The sequence below is a fragment of the Rhamphochromis longiceps genome, linkage group LG15 (assembly GCF_057381845.1).
Source record: "Rhamphochromis longiceps isolate RC_006_pf linkage group LG15, R_longiceps_female_GT1.1, whole genome shotgun sequence".
Lineage (NCBI taxonomy): Eukaryota > Metazoa > Chordata > Actinopteri > Cichliformes > Cichlidae > Rhamphochromis > Rhamphochromis longiceps.
The window spans coordinates 29,296,027-29,313,748 of NC_140571.1; the positions used below are offsets into that span (position 1 = coordinate 29,296,027).

The window sequence follows — 17,722 nt, forward strand, 5'->3', positions numbered from 1 at the left end:
TTACTTTGACAGTGCTAAGAGGAAGTGGGCGTTTCATTTTTCAGCTGGTGTCAGGCTTAGGGTTTTACCAGTGTGAGCAGCAGTGTCTCATTGGCCCTGTATTGATCAGCGATCGTGATGGCTAAGTGGGGTGAAGGAGATCCTCGATGGATAGTAGAGGAGAGAGCTGACGCCACCAACGTCAACAACTGGCACTGGTCTGTTCATCTTCATCAATGCTACCATCACTGCAGTACTCATTATACTACTATTATTATTACTACTACTTATTTATTGTAATAAATATAAACTGGTCCATGTGGCAGACAGACAGACTGATGAAGGTAGAATTCAGGTAATGCTGTTGCTATAGAAGTTGCTTCAGCTCAGTGATAGAAAACGCGCAAGAAGTTAATTTTTGAGTAATCTTTGGGGCTTCCTGCAGGTAACTGAGGGCACTGGCCTCATTTCCATGGTAACAGCCTGAATGTCATGACTGAGTAAGAAGAGGACATTTCCAGAATGATCTCAGTGTGTATGTGATACTGTAGGATGAGCTATTTTAGACTCTCAGTGTGTGTTATGTGAGCCGCAGCTGGTTCAGCACATGTTTGGAGGTATTTTTGAACTCTGTGATGTCAGAGGTGGGCGTGATTTGGTACCCGCTGACCCTCCTCTCTCCCCTGGTCAGGACAGAGCGAGATGTGTCCTCCTGGTCCTCGGAGTGCCTCCATCAGTTGCTGCTCGGTGTGCAGGTGGAGGGACCTGAGGGTGTCTGCCATCTGACCGAAGTCACTAAGCTGGAGGGAGAAGCTTCCATCAATAACCGCAAAGGGAAGCTCTTCTACTTCTACGAGTGGCAGCTGAGACTCAGCTGGCTGGGTCAGTGATCTCACTGATGATGTCGTCCATCCATTCATCATGGGAGACCATCTCAATTTGGTTCATGTGACTGACTTTAACCTTCACGTAGATGCTGTAGATATGGGGTCTCAAACTCACAACCCAGGGGCTACTTGCTGCCCCGTATATTGACAGTTTGATCCTTGAAGTGACTTTTTTTTTTTGTTAAAATGAGTTATTTAAGAAGCCAAAAATGATTTAATATGAAGGCAATATGAGCAGAGAGTACAAATATGCTGAGGGATTGGCTCTGTTAGTTCAGTGAGAGAGTCAAAAACTAATGTGTACACTTATGTCTGCATATTTGTTAAATATGAACAAAATGATAGTAGAAGTGCTGCCATGTGTCTGGCCAGGTAGAGAGTACTGATGTGTTTATTTGGTGGTTCAATGAAGGGCTTCAGTTAAGAGTGAGAAAAAAAACGTTTTGTCTTGTTATACAATATTTGAAATTTAAAAATACAACACTACATTTTAGAAAATATTTGTGTGTGTTTTCTTATTTGTTTGATTTGTATTACTTGAACACTGAAGTGGCCCTCCAATAAGATGACAGGGCCAGCAGTGGCCCATAGCTCATTTAGGTTTGAGACCCATGCACTAAACCCTTTAGCCAAAGTTCTTCTAGAAGCACGTCGCACAACATGGCAGCTATCATGATGATAACTCTCGGAGCATGTTTGAGCAGTTATTTTGAAATATTATCAGCGTTAACCCTAACTTCAGTGGTCACTGGGGAAAAACTGTAAAGAATCTTCATTGTGAGTGTTGAATAGTCAGGTGTTCATGCTTTACTTTTATTGAGCAACAAATTATTTTTCCTGCTAAATGAAGATCTTCTAAATCAGCAAGACACCATTTCCTCTTTAGCTCACAGGTTATCTGGTTGAAAATGCACATTATTCATTTATACCAGGGAGTCAAGTGCTTTTGATTTCAGTCTTTCTTTTTCAGAATCAGGTAACATTTTAAACAAGATAATCAATCTCTATGGGAGTAGAGTTCAAGCAGTGGCTCTGCATTGTGTTGGCACATGGTATTGAAAAAATATAATACTGAAGAGTTCTTCCCCACTGCTGTGTAAGCCATTATTGTAAACCAGGAGTCTTTGCTGATGATATTAATTATAACTACTAAATCTACTCTTATCCTGAATGAAAGGTTTCATTTTGACTCAGTGTCACCCGCTCTGGCCCTTGGAATACATTTGACTATGACTGCCAGAATCTCTAGCCACGTGTACAGCGGGGATTTTAACATAGGGTTGCTCTTTTTCTGTAGTGCCAACTGTTTTCTGTGTGCAGGGATGTCCTGCAGGGGAGTGAAGTTCAGAGGAACTATTGATGTGTCCAACCTGTCTGACGAGAATGACGAGGATGACCTGGATGTGAGTTTGACTTCTGATTCTGATCACATACCCTGCAACCCAGTGATGACTGCACAGATGAGTGTATTGATAATTATGTTGCTATCCAGATCTGCGTGGCTCTCTGTAAAGACCAGCCCAACACACCTCTCCTGGACCTCATGAAGACCTCCGGCATCCAGGAGGTTCGCAGGGTTCTGGGCGAGTATGTCCAGCGGCTCAAATCAGGTGTGTTACCTAGAAGACATCAGGCAGTTTCTGACCATAAGGAGTTTTTAGAACTGTTCGTGGGTGTCTCCTCTGTGTCTCTTAAGTAGATCGGTCAGTAACTATCAAAGCCTTTTAGGGGTGGGTCTAAACAGGAAAAAGCTAGAAGTAATGTGGAAACTTGAAACCATTAAAGTTCTGTGAAATTCAGCAGTGAGAGGTGGGTGGGTCCAGGCTTGAGATAATAGTTGGAAGTGAATACTAAAGTGTTAAGAATACTGCTGATATGAGGGGGTGAGTTACTGAGACAACCAGAGTCTACAATTAACTCTAGCACCCAGCAATCCTGTCAGAGTCTGGCTGAGGCAGACTGTATGTATTGCGAAAAATAACTCAAATGCAGACCAAAACAGAATGTGAAACGTGACATGGAATAACAAAACCGAGCCGTTTATTAAGGCTGGCAAAGAAGTACAAAACAAAAGACAAAGGTGAAACTAAACAATAAACTAAACTGGGTGAATTAAGATTAAAGCATGAAAAAACCTTCAACATGAAACCTGGCATGGAGACATGGAAAAAAAACCTGGATGCATGACGTGAAAACAGCAGACGACCTGACAAGAAATGACTGAAAACACACAGACTAAGTACACACAGGAGGATAATGAGGGAAGTGGAAACACATGGGGAAACAAGTGAGGATAACGACATCACAGGGGAAACGTAAAGCTAAACACATAGAACACAGGAACACAGAACCTCTTCAAAATAAAATGGGAAAGATAATGAAACGCAGATGTGTCAAGTTCATGTTGTCACAACAAAAGACATGAAGACATGAAACACATAAAGGACAAGGGATACTTAATACAGGGGTTGAAAACTTAAGGGGAAACTAATAAACAAATTACCTTAGAAAACCCAATGAACTTAAACATAAACCATAAACATCCAAATTAACAAAAACTCAAAACGCTGGGTAAAAAGACCCAGGATTGTGACACATCCACTACAAATGCATGTGAGCAAAACACGTTAAATCTAAGTGGAGCTTTAGTACTCTGTTTTGAGCTTCTCCTGGTGGTTGGAACGTTTGTTGTTTCAGCCCTCAGCAAGCCATTACTCTGAGACAGTCCCTAAAACGCTTCATTATGAAATTTACACCTGTAAAGATCAGCCAGGGAGATGACCCATGGGGTAACTGTGACCTCTGATCCCACAGAGTTTGGTCAGGGAATGATTCTTCCCACCACCAACGCACTGAAGCAGCATTCATCTGTGTCGACCAAGAAGAATGAGGTTAAGACCAATAAAACCCAAGTAGGATGCTCCTCCTGTCCTGACTTAGCTCCTGTTCAGCCTCACTGTTGAAGTGCTGACCTTTGATTTTTCTGTGTTGTCCTGCAGATTAGCCCCGCCCCCAAGTGCTCCTCCAGTACCGCCCCCTGTCCCACAGGTGATCGTAACCAAACCTGCAGTTTCGATCTGAAAGAAACATTCCAGACCAACGCTCATGAACTCTACAGGACATTCATCAGCCAAGAGGTACTCGAACAGACTAGGAAGGACCAGACGAAATCAGAACAGACCAAGAAAGACAAGAACACGTTATAAATGACGCCCTATGAAAGACCCTGTTCAATTTATCTAAATGAGTCATGACCAGCCAGCAAGAAAAACTTTGTTTGATTAAAATCAGGTCAAATCTAGGCTAAAAATTGGTGTCAGACTTTTACGAGTTCAGTATGAATCCTAGGCCTGAAACTGACTGAAACCAGACAATGAAAACAGAAATACAATTAACCAGGTGATCAGAACTGGGCCCCGGCATTACCTGAAATTAGGCTGACACTATCCACTCTGCCATAGCCCAGTTACAGACTTAGCACCTGAGTGCCTTCATTGCAATCTTGGGGAACTTCAACCATGTCATCTTGGACCCGCTAATCTTTATGCAGACATTCCAGGCCACAGCACTTGCCTGCCAGTGGCCTGAGGAGGAGTGGGCTTCCAGGCTTCTGCCGCTGCTGTCAGGGGAGGCACAGATGGCGGCCCAGCCTGCCCCCGGCGTCCCGGGGTGTCTTTGAGGATGTTTGCAGGGCAGTATTGGATTGGCTCGGGTTCACCCCGGAGGACTACCGGAGGCGATTTCGGGCTAGTCAGATGTCAGCGGGGGAGCAGCCGTTCACTTGGGCTCGACAGCTGGAGGACACGGCAGCGAGCTGGCTGCGTCCGGGGCCAACACTGGCGGAGGACCAACCTGCCGGCAGGACCGCCGCCGGTACTGCGGGCAGGGGGGGGGGGGGGGCCCTCAGAGCGTCAGCTGCTGTTGTCTGCAGCTCAGGGGAGGGGAGGCGAGATCAGCAGGACGGAGAGAGGCATGTCGCATCCCATTTTGGGCACAGTTCCACAGCTTACTGGGGTAATAAACTGGGTGAAATCGCAACCAGTAAATTTGTGTAATGTTTGCCCGGCACTTAGCAGTGACACTGGGTCGACTGATACTGACTCTGGGGGGGAGGAGGTGGCGGGAACCTCTACAGAGGCCCCACTGCCTCCGGTTATGCACCCCACAGAAGATTTTTCCCTAGAGCAGTCTCGGGATGACACCCTACGCTCAGCCTATGACCAGGTGATAGATATTGATGGTCTGCTGGTGCACCCTGAAGCCTCGCGGACTTACACCCATTTCCAGTTACGGAACGATCGGCTTTATCGAGTGAGTCTTGACACTCGCACGAATGAGATCTGCACCCAGTTGTTGGTGCCACAAAGCCGCCGGGAAACATTTTCCAGGCGGCTTATTCAAACCCCATGGCAGGGCATTTAGGATGCAAGAAAACTCTGGAGCGCATAATGGCCTAATTCTATTGGCCGGGTATTTGGGCCGATGTGCGCCGCTGGTGGTGCCCAGAATGCCAGCTGGTTAACCACCCAGCCATTCCAAAGGAATGCGCCCATTACCGCTGATGGAGATGCCGTTTGAGCGCATTGGTATGGATATCTTCGGGCCATTCCACCGGAGTGCACGCGGCTATCGCTTTGTGTTGGTGCTGGTGGTTTATGCAACGTGATACCCGTAAGCAGTACTGCTGCACACCATTTCAAGAGTGTGGCCCAGGCATTGTCTTGCGAGTCGGTATTCCGAAAGAAATGCTGACTGACCAGACCACGTCGTTCATGTCTCGCACTCTGAGGGAGCTATACAAATTACTGGACATTAAATCTATTCGGACCAGTGTCTAATACCCTCAGACTGATGGGCTGGTGGAGCGGCTGAAAAAGACTTTAAAGTCCATGATTCTTAAGTTTATTCACGAGGATGAACGAAATTGGGATCGGTGGCTAGACCCCAGGCCTCCATGGGATTTTCTCCCTTTGAGTTACTGTATGGCAGGTAGCCGCAAGGGGTGCTCGACTTGATTCAAGACAACTGGGAGGAAGGGTCGAGCCCCACAAAGAATAAAATTCAATACGTGCTGGGCCTGAGAGCAAAGCTGCACAGGTTGGGGTGGTTATCACGGGAGAATTTACTCCAGGCCCAGCAACATCAGCAAAGCTTGTACAACAGAGGGGCTAGGCTCAGGCAATTTTCACCAGGAGACAAAGTGCTTGTATTACTACCATTCTCCAGCTCGCCAAGTGACGAGGGCCCTTTGTGGTCACACAGCGAGTGGGGGACGTTGACTATCAGGTTGACCAGTCAGACAGGAGAGGAGCGACGCAAATTTACCACCTCAACCTCCTTAAAGCATGGAGGGAGGCTGAAACCACTGCTCTGTTGAGCCTGGTTAAGGAGAGAGATGAGTGTGGGCCGGAGGTGCCAAATTCCACCATCCCCGCCTCCCTCCATTGTGATGACCACTCACACAGGCCCAGAGAGCAGATGTTGCTGCACTGCAACAGCGCTTTGCTGATGTGTTCTCCCCCTGCCCGGCCGAACGTCTCTCATAGAGCACCATATTGAGACACACCCTGGCGTGACAGTGGGTTCATGGCCCTACAGGCTCCTGGAGCATAAAAGACAAATTGCTGAATTGCAGAATTGAACAATATGCTGAGGCTAAAAAGTAGCCCCATAGTTATATGATATATAAGATATATGCCCATAGTTCTTGTGGTGAAGAAAGATGGGTCTATACGGTTCTGTGTGGACTACCGCAAGGTGAATGAGGTGTCACGTTCGATGTGTACCCAATGCCCCAGGTCGACGATCTCCTGGACTGGTTGAGCACTGCTTGTTTTTTCACGATGCTGGATTTAAACAAGGGCTACTGGCAGATTCCCTTGTCTGCAGAGCAATCTTCCCTCTAAGCTGCACGCGTGTGCAATCGCACACTGCTGGCACGGTCTCTGCTCACAGAAAATCTGCATTGCGCACAAAAAAAAAAAAAAAAAAAATCTAACCTGAATTGAAATTAAAATAAATACTTTAACAATTCATTCTGTTTTGCAGTGTGAGTCAGTAAGTGACGGGTGACTGGCTGCTCCAGCCAATGATGCGATTCACATTCGTATATACGCAGCTAATCAACGTCGTTGACAGGCTACGTTGACAGCGTCCTTATGTGCTGACACCAGTGTTTTAGCTAGTAAAGCGGCATGGCTGATGTGGAGTGAAGCCATGTTAATGACATGTACAACCATTGGAGATGTGAGCAGGACAGACAGAACACTTGACGGAAAACGTGTGGACTTTATACCAGTTTTTAAATTGTGTTGATAGGCCACGTAAAACCAGAGTTATGATAAAAAATATATGCAATGTTTGTTTTTTTTCCTGAATACTATTATTGTTCATTCAATTCAAGAACTTAATTAAAAGTACTCTAACATCAATGTAAATGCTGTAATTTGATTATTTTAATAAACCATGTAACTTGGATGGATGTGATGCTGGCATGACCACAGTGCACATGACTGATGTTGCTCACAGTAAGGAAGTTTGTGTGTTTGCTCAGACACAAGAAAAATTAGAGGGAACATTGCTGTGGAGTCTAAGGAAAAAATGGGCTTCTCCACTCCGTATGGTTTGTACCAATTTGTTACATCTTATAAAGAAATTCCTCTACTACATGTTGGACGCTCCCGTAACGCATTTACTTTTTTGCTTTATACCAGTTTTTTGTGTTTTACCTGTGTCATAGAAAACAGATTATGTTGATCAGGACTGCGAGAGATGCTTAAAACAAACAGAGAGAATGCTGCTGGATGCAGCGATGGAGCTCCTACATATGGTAGGATTTTTTTCTCCAATATTGTGAGAATAGACACTACAGATTGACAGGGCAATGTAAAGCCCTAGGAGTGGAATTTAGGGTAACATATGTTCAGTTTCTGTGGTTATTTTGTTCTTATAGTTCTTACTATGTTCAGAGCGTCGACATAAGTGGTTGGGAATACTGGTATGAGTAACTGTGACTTTAGAGCAGCTTCATGGAATATAAATGGACTTAACAACTCTGTTAAGAGGAATAGAGTCATGTCTAAGATAAAGCTGGAACAAATACTGATTATATTTCTCCAAGAAACTAATTTATCTCAAGCAGAGCATGAGAAATTAAAGAAATTTGGATTTACAAATACATTTTACAGCTCTTTTAAAACAGGTAATAAAAGAGGACTTGCAGCAGGCCCGGCCCTAACCAATCTGGTGCCCTAGGCAAGATTTTAGGTGGCGCCCCCCTACATCGGCAGTGTAGTGTATGTACTCACAAGAAACCGAATAGCTTTGTCTTTGACCTTTTTTTTTTTACTTAAAGAAAGCAAATTCACAATCAGAATAATTAACAAGATAAAAAAATATATGAATAAATAAATGAATACAAAAAATAAAAAAATGAATATATGAAATACAATAACACCGCTTGATTCAATTTATTGTCATCATTACAGTGAAATGCTGAATAGCAGAATGCAAAGTAACAGTATAATATCATATGAGAATGTTATGTTATGATTATCTTTGACCGAATCACAGCAGTGCTCATATTAAAAAACAGCATTCCCTCTCATGTGATATTGCTTAATTAACATTAATGATGTGCACTTTAACAACTAGGCTTACAACTATAATATATACAGGGGTGGAAAAGTGACTATTACCTGCAGGGTAAACGTTAGCTAACCAGAAGGCAATAACAATGTAAACAAAAAACACCTGCTTAAAAGATGAATACAAATGAGGAATGGTGGGAAAGGTGGGAGTACTGTAATTACCTAACCTTACATTATTATTTTCCATAACAATTTAGCCCCCTCCACAATATTAACTGACGTTAAAACAGTTAACTAGCTATTTATTGATTAGCAATTAGCGAATCATGTAACATTAGCTTAATGCTAAAAATTTAGGTTACTATCACATTCAGACAAATAATTTCATGTAGGCTAACGTTACCTACCTCTGTCTTTTTCTCGTTTCTCCTCCTCTTCTTTTCTCTTTTTTCTTCCCTGGGCACCTGACAGTTTTGGCCGTTTTGACATCTTGTGTTGACTTTTTGATGTGGTGACGTCCAAAAGGAACCATGATACGGGAAGGGAGGGGGCGCACCGTGCGGGGAGGGGTGGGGGGGGGCGTAATGTTGTAACAAATAATATTTCTATTAAATAAGCTTTACTTTGCATTTTAATTAACGTGGGATTATTTTTTGTATTTAGAAATAATAGTACCAACTTTTTTTTTTTTTTTTTTTTCAACATTTGTGGCACTGGCGTGGCGCCCCCTGATGGACGGCGCCCTTAGCATTTGCCTATACGGCCTATGCCACGGGCCGGCCCTGACTTGCAGTATTGATACACAACTCCCTACACTTTGAACCTACCAGCAAGTAAAGGATAATGAAGGCAAATATGTGTTAATTCAAAGCAAAATGGTAACTCTTTACTCAGTCTACTTACCACTAAATTATGATTTGAAATTTCTTAAAACAATCCTTGAATTAATCTCCTTGGACTCTCAGGGTGTATTAATATGTGCAGGGGACTTTAATACAATCATGCATAAGGATGTTACATCTAATAATAACAGGATAGAATAGAATAGAGTTCACAGAGTAAACTGCTAAGAAAGGGCCTGGATGACTTGGGTTTATGGGATATTTGGCGAGAAATGCATCCCCCATGGAGTATATTCAAGAATAGACCTTTTCTTTGGCTTTAAAAATGATAAACATAGGGTAAAAAGTTATGACATAGGCACTAGGAATATGTCAGACCATTGACCAATTTACCTAACAATTAACCTAGAGACCAGACCGAAAAACTTTATGGAGATTTGTCAGGTCTCTTGACAGACAGGTCCATTTAACAATAAGACTATTATAAAATAGATAAAAGCCGAAATAAACCATTTTCTAGAAATAAATGATATTGGACAGATAAATCCATGGGGCATTATGGGACACCTTAAAGGCAGTTATTTATGGGCAAATTCATATCACTAAGTGCAGCTATGAAGAAAGCTAAAGAGAATCAGCTAAATGGACTTGAAAACACACTAAAAGACTTAGAAAGTAGACACAAAAAGACTCAATCTGACCAGACCTTGAAACAAATTTTTGATGTATATCAGGAAGAAGAAGAGAAAAAATACAAATTTTTGAGACAATCAAACAGGGCCAAGGGCAACAAAATGACTTGCTAGGAAAATTCGTAAAAGAAAAGGATGCAATCTCAGCTCAGCTCTTGATCCCCAAACTGGGAAATTACAAATTTACCTGGGGGGAATTGACTTTGCATTCCAAACCTATTACAAAATGTTATACACTCAACCTGCACAAGCCTGCTGTGGCTCAGGTGGTAGAGCAAATCAGCTACTGGTTGGTGGTTCGATCCTAGGCTTCCCCAGTCTGCATGTCAAGTGTCCTTGGGCAAGATACTAACCCCAAATTGCCCTCCAATGTGTTCATCAGAGTGTGACTGTGTATGAATGTAGATTAGTTTGCACTTGCGTTTAGAAGTGCTTGCATGAGTGGGTGTGAATGGGTGAATGAGGCATGTTGTATACAGCGCTTTGAGTACTCTGGGAGAGTAGAAAAGCTATATAAGAATCAGACCATTTGCCAATACAGAAAATATAAAAATGTTTCTTAACTCATTTGATTTGCCATCAATTGGAAAGTGTCAGAATGAATGCATATCCAAACATATCCAGAAAAAAGAATTGGAAATGGCCTTAAAGAAACTAAAAAAATAACACAACACCAGGTACAGATGGCCTCCCGGCTGAGTGGTGTGAGGCTTTTGAGGTGTAGGTGCTTCCAGTTTTATTAAGGTCTTTGAACTGGACATTAGAGAATATGTCCACTCCCCCATCATGGTCTGAGGCAATCATAACAATTATACCTAAAGACGCCAAGAACAAAATGCTGTGCAGCTCATACAGGCCGATATCAGCTCTAATCAAAGATTATAAGATATATGCATATCTAATAGACTGAACTAATTTATCCCAGATTTGATTAATGAAGATCAAACTGGGTTGGTTGGGGGCCGGCAAACCCAAGACAACATAAGACGCTCTCTTCACATAATCAATGATATAAGAGAAAATAATCATAAAGGAATATTAATTAGTGTGGATCCCAAAAAGGCCTTTGATTGTGTTAGGTGGATGTATTTGGTTTTGGTCCCAGAAAGATTTAGTTTTGCGGAAAACTCCATTAACAGTATTAAGACATTATATTCAGTGGCTACTGCGTAAGTCAAGATAAATGGACGAGTCACAGACCATATAAGGTTGGAAAGATCTACTGGTCAAGGTTGCCCCCTGTTTCTGACTCTTTTTGCTCTTTACATTGAACGTTTAGCACAAGCAATAAGAGAAAATAATAGTATTCATGGTCCAACGGATCAAAAATCTCACGGTTCGGATAGGATCACGGTTTTAAGTCACGGATCGGATCAAGTTTTGGATCAGCAAAAAGAGAAAAAAGACAAAAATTTAACATTTACTTGTTTTTATTGAAGTATTTTTTGCCTGTTAAAAACATTCACAGTTTTTAACACAGTCACGCAGTTATAAAAAATAAATAAATTATGGTACAATATAGGGCAGTACAGGGCTTTGTATCTACCATTCAATTCAATTCAATTTTATTTATAAAGCACCAAATCACAACAACAGTCGCCTCAAGGCGCTTTATATTGTAAGGTAGGCCCTACAATAATACATACCGCTCATTATATCTCACTCTGCTGTGATATAATGAGCTGTCATGGTCACGTAGCTTTCCGTTGCCCTGGAGGTCCACCCATTTGTAGTAGTTAGGGCAACAGAAGATGCCTGGGACATTTCAGCTACAACTTAAATCTTTTCCTGCTCATACATGCTTGGAACGATCTTGCCACTAAAGTGGACGCGAACGGGATATCATAGTGTGGCTCAAGCATGTTCATCATAGTTTAAACCCCTTGTTTTGCACAACAGAATACGGCCTCCCGTCTGCAGCTAAACACCCCAATAGCTTTTGTAATAGCTTTAGCCCGGTCAGATTGGGCAGCAAAGGGCTGCTTAAACTCCTCTGCTCCTCCACTTGGACCGCTAGCACTGGCCATAACTATCGCTTGACAGACCCACCACGTGCACCATACACATACTGTACTTTTTTTCCTTCTGTTTCAAATCTTCGGATCACATGGGTGCCAAACTGTGGAGTGGGATCGGTTCGGATTACGGATCAACCGTGATCCGCTGCAACACTAGTTGTAGTTAATTCAAGAGAACACAAAATAGCATTATATGCTGATGATGTCCTCTTGTACTTGTCAAATCCAGACCAGTCCATCCAGACCCTCTAGACTTCCTACCAATGTTTGGGGCGTATTCTGGTTATAAACTCAACATCAAAAACACACATTTTAAGTTTTAACTAAAGACTGTTGAGTGAGATTAAAGGAAAAAATTCTGTTGATTGGTCTCAGAAAGCAATTAGACATTTAGGAGTATGGCTGACTAAATCTTTAGATGACTTGTATAAAAAAAACCTTTGAGCCTGTGAACCAAAAGATTAAAGAGGACCTCATTCTATGTTCAACACTTATTCTTGATTTTAGTGCAAGAATGGAGGTCATTAAAATGCCAGTCCTGCCTAGACTACTGTATCTGTTTATGTCTTTTCCTATGAAAATTCCCAAATCTCAGTTCCATGACTGGGACAAACAAATATATCAATTTATTTGGAGGGGTGGAAACCTATAATTAAATATAGCACATTATTAATTCGTAAAGATAATGGCGGCTTCTCTCTCCCAAGTCTCCAAGATTACTAGTAGTCTACAAGATTACTACCTTGTTGCTCAACTAAAAATAGTTATACAATGGTGTGGTGATACTTGTGAAGCCCGATGGAAAGAAATGGAGAATATGTGTGGGGTCATTCCAATACAACCCTTGATAGGAGATCAGAAACTGACAACAGCTTGTCAGAAAGAACTGAACCCCTTGGCATCTTTTACATTGCTTATTTGGTTCGAGTTAGTAAAAGAACTAAACCTAAGTAAGTGGGTGGCTTATGACTCTGAGTTTAAACCATACCAAATGGATTTAAAAAAATTTTTTTTAGTTTTTTATCTGTTTATCAAGAGATTATACAAACTTATATACATTGTATGCATGTTACATGACATATTTTCTCAAACATTTATTTCCCAAACATTTTACCTTTTCTTGTTAAACAAAAGACAAATTAAAATACAAAAAACATTATACCAACACAAGAACAGAAAACTGAGAAAAAAGAAAAAAAAATGAAAAAGGTGAGTAAATTAGAAAAAATATTAAATAAATTTAAAAAAAGTAAAATTAAATAAAAATTAAATTAAACAATAAATACAAAAAATAGAAGGGGAGGGGGGTGCTTAAATCCCATGTTTAAAAAAAGAGTGAATTTCAATTTTTTTTTCAATCTAGTATAGGGTGGGTAAATTGCATTATGCTAAATACTAAGGAAAAGATTTGAGATATTCCACAAAGGGTGTTCACTTGTGGAGAAATTTTGCAGAACTACCTTTCACTGTGAGTCCGATCTTCTCCACCCTCAAGAATGTCCGGACAGTATTAAGCCATTGCGATGCAGATGGAGGCGTGGGAGATTTCCAAAGAATTAAAATACAGCGTCTAGCAAGAAGGGAACAAAAAGCCAAGATCTCAGTTTGCTGGGGAGATATATTAAGAGGGGTCTTTGGAACTCCAAATATGGCAATTAGAGTGTCTTCTCGGATCTGAATTCCAAAACCCCCTGAAAGTACGGAAATGAAATCACTCCAAAATCTTTTCAAACTTGGACAGAAGAAAAACATATGGCTTAGATTGCAAGGGGAGGTGTCACATTGGTCTATAATTAAAGGAAATTTTTTTAGATAAACGGGATTTTGAGAAATGGACTCTGTTTATTACTTTAAACTGTATAAGCTGTAACCTAGCACATGGTGTACTTGAACGTATGATGAGATTCACCTTATCCCACCATGATTCAAACAGTTCAACACTAAATGGATTTAAAATTTAAAAACTGGTCACATAAAGGGATTAATGTATATTGTAAAATAATGGATAAGAACGGCCTTCAAAGTTTTAAAATATTACAAAAAACAATTACGGCAATATTTTTCCTCAAAAGTGACTAAAGAAATTAATACACAACCTAATGATATAATTAATCTGGTTTCACAAATATATTTTAAGGGATGTAAGTCAATTATCTCTAAACTCTATCAGGGTTTATCAGGGTTTAACTCTATTAAAAAGTAGTGGAACTTCAACAGATTATATGAAAAAAAGATGGGAGAGAGAGTTGTCCATTGTTATATCTTCTGAGCAATGGGACAATATGTTTGTTTCTACATGAGCCTTGATCATTCTCTTTAAGATTAAGCTCAGCTATTGAATGGTGTATATTTTAAAGTAAAGGCTTTAAAACCAAGTTAGTACAAACGTCACCAATGTCACATAACTTTGCCGACACGTGGCCAACAGTAATGTTTTAATGTTCTTCGTTATTAAACATTTGCACATAAATAAGTGACATAATATTCAGTACTTACACACACACACACGTAGAAGCTTTAAGTGTGTGTGTGTGTGTGTGTGTGTGTGTGTGTGTGTGTGTGTGTGTGTGTGTGTGTGTGTGTGTGTGTGTGTGCTAACCACAATTGCACCCTATTTCACCTCGTCGACTAGCTCCTGACCTCTCACCAGACAGAGAGACAGAAGCCACTCTCATATATGTAATAACTGAACTGAAACTATGTATATGTCATCTACTAAATAAATGTTTTAATCAAGAACCTCTACTAAAGGCTTAATACAAGAATATGAACTTATAAACGATAATAAAAATGACCTGATATAAGTGTTTTGTAAGCATGTATTGCAATTCCTTCTATATTCTAGTTTCCCTCAGCATGTATCACCTGGACAGTCACGCCAGTGAAGCTTAAGACCCTTACTTACTGTATGCTAACGTCAAGGATGCATACAGCTCCTCCTCCCTCCCCCCACTTGGTAGGTCAGATCATAACCTGATTCACCTCACCCCCCGCTATGTGCCAATTGTGAGGAGGGAACCTGTGACCACCAGGACTGTTAGGAGGTGGTCAGAGGAGGCAATAGCGGAACTACAGGGCTGTTTCGAGGTGACCGACTGGGAAACACTCTGTGAGCCTCACGCCGAGGACATCAATGGGCTTACTGAGTGTATCACAGGCTACATAACTTTCTGCACCGACTCCATTGTTCCAGCTCAGACTGTTCATTGTTACCCAAATAACAAGCCGTGGGTGACTAAGGACATCAAAGCCCTTCTCAACAACAAGAAGAGGGCTTTCAGAGGGGGCAACAAAGAGGAGGTGAGGAAGATCCAGGTGTTACTAAAGGACAAGATCAGAGAGGCTAAGGACAATTACAGGAGGAAGCTGGAGTGGAAACTCCAGCAGAACAGCATGAGAGAGGTGTGGAGGGGCATGAAGACCATCACTGGATTCAGGCCAACCAACAGCAGGGGAGCTGAGGGAGGTGAGAATAGAGCCGACGAGTTGAATCTGTTTTTCAATAGATTCGACACCACAGTGTCTGCTCCCACCCCCACAACCTCACCTGCAGTCAGCCTGGAATCCAGAGCCACACCACTGTGCCAGCCTCTCTCTTCACATGTTGCCTCCTGTGAGATTCCTGACACCCCTCCCCCACCCATCACCTTCACTCAATACCAGGTTGAGATGCAAATGAGGAGACTTCACTCAGGCAAGTCTGCTGGACCAGACGGAGTGAGTCCCCTTGTCCTCAAGACCTGTGCCCCCCAGCTGTGTGGAGTCTTTCATAAACTGTTTATGCTGAGTCTGAGTCTGCAGAGGGTCCCGGTGATGTGGAAGACATCATGCCTCGTCCCTGTACCAAAGACGCCTCGTCCCAGTGGCCCCCAGGATTACAGGCCCGTGGCACTGACCTCCCACATCATGAAGACCCTGGAAAGGCTCATCCTGGACCAGCTGCGACCCATAGTAAGACCACATCTGGATCCCCTTCAGTTCGCTTATCAGCCTCGTCTCGGAACAGAGGACGCCATCATCTACCTGCTCAATCGTGTCTACACCCATCTGGACCAGCCGGCGAGCACTGTGAGGGTCATGTTTTTTGACTTTTCCAGTGCTTTCAACACCATCAGGCCGACCCTCCTGGGTGATAAGTTAGCAGCGATGCAGGTGGATGCTTCTCTGGTGTCCTGGATTGTTGATTACCTGACAGGAAGACCACAATATGTACGTCTCCCACAGTGTGTGTCTGACAAGGTGATTAGCAACACAGGGGCACCACAGGGGACTGTCCTCTCCCCCTTCCTCTTCACCCTCTACACCACAGACTTCAGCCACTGCACAGAGACCTGCCATCTTCAGAAGTTTTCTGATGACTCTGCGGTGGTTGGATGCATCAGCAGGGATGATGAGACAGAGTACCGGGCTGTGGTCGACTCCTTTGTCACGTGGTGTGAGCAGAATCATCTGCAGCTCAACGTGGCAAAGACCAAGGAACTGATCGTGGACTTCAGGAAGACCAGGAAACACTTGACCCCTGTTTCAATCCAGGGGGTCAGTGTTGACATTGTGGAGGACTATAAATACCTTGGAGTACACATTGACAATAAACTGGACTGGGCTAAAAACACCACAGCACTTTACAGGAAGGGCCAGAGTCGTCTCTATTTTTTGAGGCGACTGAGGTCCTTCAACATCTGCCAGAAAATGCTGAGGATTTTCTATGAGTCTGTTGTGGCCAGTGCGATCCTCTATGCTGTTGCATGCTGGGGGAGCAGGCTGAGGGTCGCAGATGCCAACAGACTTAATAAACTGATCCGTAAGGCCAGCAATGTTGTGGGGATGGAGCTGGACTCCCTCAAGGTGGTGTCGGAGAGGCGGATGCTGTCCAAGATAAAGACAATGTTGGATAACACCTCCCACCCACTCCATGACATGTTGGTCAGTCACAGGAGCTCGTTCAGTGAGAGACTGAGATTACCGAAAAGCACCACTGAACGACACAGGAAATCATTCCTGCCTGTGGCCATCTCCCTGTACAACGCATCCACTTAACACACTGTTTGCTGCTACAGCTACACATGTTTCTTTTCCAAATATTTATTTATAAGTGACTTATGTATGTATGTATGTATGTATGTATATATATGTATATATTGTACTATTCTTAGTTAGCGTATTGTCTGTCTTGTCTTAATGTTGGTTTAAAATGGAGCACTGTAACAAAAAATAATTTCCCCCAGGGATCAATAAAGTATTCTGATTCTGATTCTGATTCTGATTAATGAACCGAACATCCACTCAAAAGAAGCACAGATATGCAATGTGTATAAAATAGTTATAACTGCATCTGGAATACAAGGTTAATATGATAACAGTATGCATAAACATCTTAAGGCCATCTTAAAGCTATCTGTTACATTGTTAAAGCAATGATCATACTGCAGATTATATTGTGCTGGTAAAATACTTTTGTTCATCCCAAAACCACCCACAAACATGTTGAAAGATGCAATGCCAGCAATGTGGATTGTCAACACTAAAAACAATAATTAAGCAAAGACAACAGGGATCTTTTTTTTCCTGTTTATTTGGTATGCACAACATTAGTAGTCGTCTTTTTTACAGGGGAAGTCCACGAACCCTCTATGGTACCACTTTGCACAGAAGGTACATTCAATCTGCAGGAAAAAGTAGATTGTCAGAGTCATTCATCTGACGTCAGGCTGTTGA

General features: G+C 42.2%; 1 protein-coding gene across 4 annotated transcripts in view; it reads left to right on the top strand.

Moving 5' to 3' along the window:
• Window positions 1-17,722, top strand: part of LOC146652899 (activator of 90 kDa heat shock protein ATPase homolog 1-like) — a 30,118-nt gene that overhangs the window by 769 nt on the left and 11,627 nt on the right. Inside the window, exons 2-7 of one of the 4 annotated variants that reach the window (XM_085381313.1) lie at window positions 110-197; window positions 671-861; window positions 2,187-2,269; window positions 2,359-2,476; window positions 3,681-3,778; window positions 3,866-4,003. In XM_085381313.1, the coding sequence (XP_085237439.1) occupies window positions 118-197; window positions 671-861; window positions 2,187-2,269; window positions 2,359-2,476; window positions 3,681-3,778; window positions 3,866-4,003 (708 nt within the window). In that variant the 5' untranslated portion in view covers window positions 110-117. Of the gene's footprint in view, window positions 1-44; window positions 198-670; window positions 862-2,186; window positions 2,270-2,358; window positions 2,477-3,680; window positions 3,779-3,865; window positions 7,417-17,722 lie in introns of those variants that run through there. The other 3 variants (XM_085381315.1, XM_085381314.1, XM_085381316.1) reach the window with 3 other exon arrangements.